At 35.4% G+C, this 7,147-nt stretch overlaps 1 protein-coding gene across 1 annotated transcript; it reads right to left on the bottom strand.

The window, feature by feature from the left end:
• Nucleotides 1–334: 334 nt before the first annotated feature.
• On the bottom strand, nt 335–4,186 carry tmem141 (transmembrane protein 141). The gene is made up of 5 exons (XM_016480614.1): nt 4,053–4,186; nt 2,591–2,657; nt 1,682–1,765; nt 1,391–1,498; nt 335–856 (listed from the first exon to the last, which is right to left on the bottom strand). The coding sequence occupies exons 1-5, from the start codon at nt 4,104–4,106 to the stop codon at nt 786–788; spliced, it is 384 nt and encodes a 127-aa protein (XP_016336100.1). The 5' UTR covers nt 4,107–4,186; the 3' UTR covers nt 335–785.
• Nucleotides 4,187–7,147: the final 2,961 nt, after the last annotated feature.

Below are 7,147 nucleotides of genomic sequence, written 5' to 3'. Positions count from 1 at the left end.
AAATTAGTTTTAATCGTTTAATCACCACCACAGCTTCTTGTCTCCATTGGCAACACGCACCATTTGTGTCCATTGCAAGTGACGTCTCAGGTGTCGGAGAGCGCAAGTGGCGATTGCAAGTGACTTCGTAATTTAGTTTCTTTTTTCTTGTCTTCACCACCTGGCTACTGTTGTAAAATGTTGAGAGATTCAAACAAAAAGTAATAAAAAATAGAACAAAATAAAAAATAAAGCCTGCAAGTGATGTCGCTAGCGGAAGCGCAAGTGTCTGAGAATGCACGTCTGAGAGTGCAAGTGCAAGGCTGCAGCCAGACCCTTCTCCTTTCCTGTGATGTTATCGGTCTTTTTGTTCCTCCACCCTTCTCATCTTTCAGAGACTTTTTCAGCATTATAGCCAGTACACTCTGAGAATAAAAGCTCCTCTGTCTACTTAAAAATGGCAAAATTTGATCCTACTCTGGTGGACTGCAAGTTAATTTTGGCTATGGTATCTCACCAACTAAAATCTAAATGTTTTTTTTTTCAGCTTCATCACACTAGATAACTCTTTTCATAGAACATTTGATTGAGTAAGCCAGATGATAAAGCATAACGATTCTTGTTATGAATATTTATTGACACATACACCATATATTAAAAGATAGTTTTATAACCAGAACCAAATACACTTTTAGTTTAGCTAAACATCCTCCTAAAATCGCCCACTCGATGCAATTTCCTGAAATGAATTAATAAAGAGTCTTCGTATTGGCCACTCGGACTATTAAGCAAACAAAGGTTTGAGCTCATTCAATCACATCCCCATATCGTGTGACTTTGGGATCTGCAGGTGCTGCAGGAGTTTGTGGTTCTTCCTCTAAGTGTATAATAAAGAAACAAATGGTCAGATTCCTGTGTCATGAAGTCCAAAATATAACAAAACAATTGAAGACAGTCTGTTCAAATCAGGGATCAAAGCAGACATAAAACATATAGATTAAAATGTACAGTCATCCCCTCGTTATCATAAAATAAACACTTACCCTTCCAAGAAGCAGAGAGATTGTTTTACCTTGGAAAAGTGTATTTTGTGATGACAGGCTGACTGTACATTATCAAAGATTTTGTACTCGCTGTAAATGGCAGCTGGTAAAGAATAAATTAATACTTAAGTCCATGTCGCCAAATAGATTCTGAGACATTAATGTACCGGTCAAAATTGAGTGAATTATTTACTGCTTAATGCCACAATTGGCACAAGGTATTTTATGAGCCTAGATTGAGACCTACACAACCACTAAAAAAAGAGACGTTTCTGTTCAAATGAAGGTTAATATTTCAGTCAGGATTAATCTATCCATTCATCATTTTTAATTACTAAAAAGAAACAAGCAAACTAGTAAATACTTACTAGGAGAGTTTCTGTCAGGAACATTTCCTGTCTCAAGAAATAACCACAAGTCTGAGCACTTCATGGTTTCCCAGCGAGTTACTGAATAGCTGAATATTGAGGACGAAACTGTACAGACCAAAAGAGAAAGCAGCTTAACTCACATGAATTATTATTATTATTATTTTTTTTAAATATTGCATTAAGCCAACATATTGTGTTTATAACACATATACACACACAAACAGTGTATTTATTTGTGTGTTATGAGTCTTGTCTTGCATGATAATGATGAAAATGCATCAGGCTTACCAATAGACACTAGAAGGTTCCACTGAAGGGGATATGGGATTCTTTTCTGAAGTACTCGCTGTGCAAAAAATAAACCAGCTGTGCCTGGTTGAGAGGTGTAAAATTTTCACCCAAAGCCAAAAGAACAAAATTAGTTAATAAAATAAAACTAATCAGAGGTTGTATTCACAGCTCACACTCATATATATATATTTCATATAAGTAAATTTGTCTCAGATGTTTCCCCCAAAGTTCCTTATAAGTCAAACGCAAATGAGACATTACATACACCAAAGTACAGATTCAAAAATTAATATGGATGGCATAACTCAAGATAAACTGACCAGGAAGGATTTGAAGAAAAATAGTTGAGTTCATACTGATATCTTGGATTTGATAAGGTATCTTTGCAAATCTGAGTATGAGACACTGTTTAGTTTTTTTTGAATCTCTAGAGAACACACATGTAAGATTACTATTTTGTTCTTTCTCAGTAGAAAAAATCTAATTCACAAAGGAACTTTAGCAAAAATATTTAATCACTGTGTTTAAGGAACAATTCTCACTTTTAACTAACGATTAACTACGACTTTTGCCTCAATAACCTCCTAATTTGCTGCTTATTAATAGTTAGTAAGGTAGTTGCTAAGTTTAGGTATGGGGTAGGATTAAGGGTTCTAAAATATGGTCAGGCAGAATAAGGCATTGATATTTTTCTTTATAAGTACTAATAAACAGTATGCTAGTAATAAGCATGCTAATATACTAGTAATATGCATGCTAATACTAGTTAATAGTAAGAATTAGTCCCTAAACTAAAGCGTTACCAAAAAGATATTAAAGCATTCTTATTTGTCATTTACTTTCACAAACACTAATTGTTCATAATGATCAGACACAACCTCTTCTTAATGTGAATATGACACTAACCCAGTATGAAGCTTGCTGTGCCTTTCATAAAGGCATAAGATTGACAAGCGGCGTACTGCTGCAAACCCTGAGGACAATGAAATATCATCACTATGGCATATGGAGTTATTGTGATGTAAGCTCAGGGGAGACTGGGGCTAGTTGTCACAAGAGCTAGGCTATATCTCAGTAGCCTTGCCTTTAAAACAAAAGCCTAGTAGCATAAATGCCACTGACTTCACCAGAAGAAAAATGGCATCTATGCTAATATTAGTCTATTTCATTCTTATTCCGAGGTCACCGTAGCCACCCAGATCCAGTCCATATCCAGACCAGATGGTGGATCAGCATCTAGAGACGACCTCTACAGCCCTGAATGTCAGCGGAGACCATGTCAACTAGATGAGCCCCAGAGACAGATCCCCTGCGAAGACCTTGTCACCTCGACGGCCATCAGCACACGACCACGGGAACCAGACGAGTCCTCTGCTCAATCTGACTTGCTTTGCAGCCTAGAATTAATCCACACCTTGCTGGTTTCATCTGGCAAGAGGAGAACTGGCCCCCCGACTGAGCCTGGTTTCTCCCAAGGATTTTTTTCTCCATTTCTGTCACCAATGGTGTTTTGGTTCCTTGCCACTGTCGCCTTTGGCTTGCTTAGTTGGGGACACAATTTCTGTGCAATACTGTCACAGACACTATTTGAAGAGAGATGAACTGAGCTGGATGATGACATCACTGAATCAATGATGAACCGAAATTAACTGAAAAACTGACTTTTCTATTGTCCTTTTGCATTATCAGCACATGTATTTTTCAGCTTAACACCGTAAAGCTGCTTTGACAATCTGTATTGTATAAACCTCTATATAAATAAAGGTGACTTGACTTGGCATAAATGTGTTTCTCTAGCACAAGATTTGTATAATGGTTTCATACACTTCATTGTTAAGCATCAAGTCCATTTTCCACTAAAACTTCAGTATGCGCTCAAACAAATCAAATATATAATGAAGGTTGACTTTGAATAAGAGGTTGAACTGTGAAATCTGAAGAGTATTTTTCATAAATGTCAAAATATGTTGGACAACACGTGTTTTCTGTAAGTTTACTGTATACAGCTAACTGGAAAGCCATTAGCCTACATTTTAAATAGATATTTGTGGACAATGGCTGTTTCTTTTCTTTTACTTTTTTTTCATAAGACTATAAATGTATTCGTCTCAAATCATTTAATTGTCAATAAACTGCTGGTTTGCATTGTGTTATAACTTTATAATTTTTAATAGGCAAGAACTGTGGAAATAAGAGTTTATTCCTTTAGTTCATTATGTGTCTGTACATAAAGTGGTTTTCATTGGAGTAAACAGAGTGACAACATGCCCCGGACTCCTCTATGAATTACATTTATGGCAGTAAATGATGGTGAAAATGTCACATCAGTCGAGCAGCAGTCACGCATTATCATATACAGTATACGCACCGGGTGCTTTGCTACAACCGCATCATCAACTTTAGTGAGACCGAGATTGACCATCCTGCAATAATTATGGGCTATAACCTCCAAACTGGTATGGAACCTTCAGCTTCGCTTTGTTATTGTTGTGCAACTTCCGCATGTGCAGCGAAGAACATGTGAAATGAGTAACAAGCTACAGACTCTCTATAGTGACCTCTTATGGACTGGATACGTTAATCCACTTTATGAATGAACACAAACACATTAATAACGCAGGGGACTAATAAAATAATCACAAAACATTTATTTATTTTTATTTATTATTGAGAAGGAAACATCTGAAATGCATTCATTTTTTATTTATTTAAATAAAGTAAACATACATTTATTTAAACACTGATTTTGGTAGATGTCCAACATTTGTTATGCGAGTTTGGTTTGTGATGGTGCTTGGCATTGTCTCCCTCTTTGCTGACTTTGGACATTTCTGAAAGATTAAAAAAAAAACGTGTATGTGTGTGTGTGTATATATATATATATATATATATATATACACACACACACACACACACACACACACACATATAATATATATATATATATATATATTGTTAAACACAACTGACAAGCATGTAAGACAATAATTAAAATTCTCAATATAACATGTATTAATAAATGTATTATATTTTAATAAATCAGATAGGGCTGTCAGTGGATTTTATTAGGAATGTTTCAAATTATAACTATAAATTGATTAGTTATAGATTATTTAGAGAAATTATAAATTCTATTCCTTATGAAATATGGACTAGTTACACAATTCATACCTATCCCTTTGTGGTCTGTTTTGATGTTGTTTTGTCCATTCAAGATTAGACCAACTAAACGAAACAGGCTGAAGCAGTCTCACATCCTCCACTGGATTAAAAAGGAAATGATAGCTAGCATTAATTGAAGTGATGATTCAGTGGTTACATCTTAAATCTGAAAAAATGTGTCAAGAAAAACTCACAGATTTGTTTGCTTATGCCTGGAAGTTTCTCTCTGTCTATGGGAACTTTTCTGTCTGAGTTCCACTGCAGTCTGGCTGTAGGGTTAGCATTTAGATATCAGCACATTTTAAAAATAAAAACACATAACACTGAGTATTAATGTGCACAAGCGCATAAGCACATGCATAGGCAAGTGTGTGTGTAAGGGTGGGCAAGGCCCTGTCCAGGGGATGGAAATTAACAGAGGCTTAGGACAAAAATGCCACTGCACAGTTAAACGAAATCCATTACGGCTGTCACAAATAAAATGAAAGAAAAGTTGATTGCAGCATTAAATTTGCTCATGATCTGCTCATGTTGCATCATCATTCTTTTTACAGTGTTGTGCATTATAACCAATCACACACGATTCTGTTGACTTTGTGAATGCAATGGCCAATCAGAGGCGTTCAGATGAGTCATCGCTGAAATGCTGGAGTTTTGTTCAGTGCATTCTTGTGAATTCTCTCATCATAAACAACAATGTGCAGATGTACTGTACATACAATGAAGACATTCATTCATCAAACACTGTATAGACAGCCTCACTGATTACAACTGGAGTTTTATTTTTTTTGAGAGTGCTTAAACTCATGCTACACTCAGTCATAATGTTCTTTGATAATGTAAATGTTCTCTGTATAATTTATTCACTGTTTGAATAACTGTGGAAGTGAACGCATCATAATTAGTAACTTAAATGTTTTTATTAATTTATGATCAAGTTAAATACAAATTCAGTCGTATTAAAATATTTTATGACATGACACCCATATCTGGTACTTGTCTAAAAAGACAGGATTATGATGCGTGTAGTTAATAGATTACACTAATATTAGGCTACTTTTAGTCTTACCCTGGAGTTGGTTCATCCTCCACCTATGGGCACACATGTTTATTATATGTGGAAGTTGTAGCTTATTTGCCTTCATTCTCCTCCTATTATTTTATAACAGCTTTCTGTTCATGGTTTATGTCATAAAAATCACTTGAGGAACTGTACCTGGGCTGATCGTGGCCCTAAAGTGTCTGAGGTCCTCTGGGGTTGATGATATGGTCGGGGACCGGAACATATACTCAGAATGTTCCTGCTTAGGAGCCGTAAGACAGTCAGTAGAGCTCACAGGAAACACAACAGCTGGACCCTGTCTGTCCGTCTTCAAGAAAGTATTTAAAACAAAATCTTAACACCACTTACAAACCATTTTGTATTAACATTACATCAAGACAACAAGGGTTCCCTGATCTACAAGGTTTAAGATTAACAGGAAAACCCCATTATAGGTAGTTATCGCAATACCTTAGATGTATGACTGGAAGATTGAATTCCTTTAGGACTATGCATCTGAACTGATGGTCGCCTTTCAAACACCAAAAAAAAGGATATTATTAAATCAAATCAGTTTTGACATAACACTTGAGAACAGCAACTGAAGTAACAATAGCTGCTTCTCATGTACTGTACTTTATGACACCTGTGTCTGTCTTTTCTAAGTTCAAGGGCTCTGTGCGGCACCATAGTGGGGTGGACCTTAGACTTGAGTGTAGCTGGTGAAACTGTGTCATTCTTTTTGATCTCACTTATCACTTGGATGCTTGGAGAAGGAGTGGAGTGTTTTGAGGCAGTCTGGTGGCTAGGGGAGTGCAGATACCTTAATAAATGACACAGACAGCACAGAAAAAAACACTTGAAATTACAATTACAATTAAAATAATACACCAATACAATAGTTAATACACAATGTTGGTATTAATACACCAATACTAATATTTCATTAATTGTAGAAAATTAATTTTAACTATTAACTAATTTTAATTTAATCTCCAAAACATAATATTAAACTATATCCCAGTTTGTTGTACAACCTTGTTACTTCATCATCACCACCCTACTGAAAATAGAACACTCAGTAAAAATGAGAATTTTCAGAATATAACATAATTTGGACCATTTCTACAGAAGGTAAATTGTAAAATTGTATTTATTTTTTTTCCTCCACACAGTGTTGATAGCTTTCATCAAGCTCAACTATGCATCTCAATCAGTCATTTTAATTTATGGTATATAAGTATAAATATAGGTATATA

The sequence above is a fragment of the Sinocyclocheilus anshuiensis genome, unplaced genomic scaffold (genome assembly GCF_001515605.1).
Source record: "Sinocyclocheilus anshuiensis isolate Anshui unplaced genomic scaffold, SAMN03320099.WGS_v1.1 scaffold29, whole genome shotgun sequence".
Classification (NCBI taxonomy): domain Eukaryota; kingdom Metazoa; phylum Chordata; class Actinopteri; order Cypriniformes; family Cyprinidae; genus Sinocyclocheilus; species Sinocyclocheilus anshuiensis.
Note: the sequence above shows the minus strand (reverse complement) of the source record. Positions and strands in the feature narration are given on the sequence as shown.

Excerpts from the sequence above, each read along its gene's own strand:
- tmem141 (XM_016480614.1), bottom strand. The coding sequence starts at position 4,106 with ATGGTCAATCTCGGTCTCACTAAAGTTGATGATGCGGTTGTAGCAAAG. Across the intron at positions 2,658-4,052 it reads CGGTTGTAGCAAAGCACCCG|GGTTTGCAGCAGTACGCCGC; the intron begins GTGCGTATACTG and ends CATTGTCCTCAG. Across the intron at positions 857-1,390 it reads TCCTGACAGAAACTCTCCTA|AGGAAGAACCACAAACTCCT; the intron begins GTAAGTATTTAC and ends TTATACACTTAG.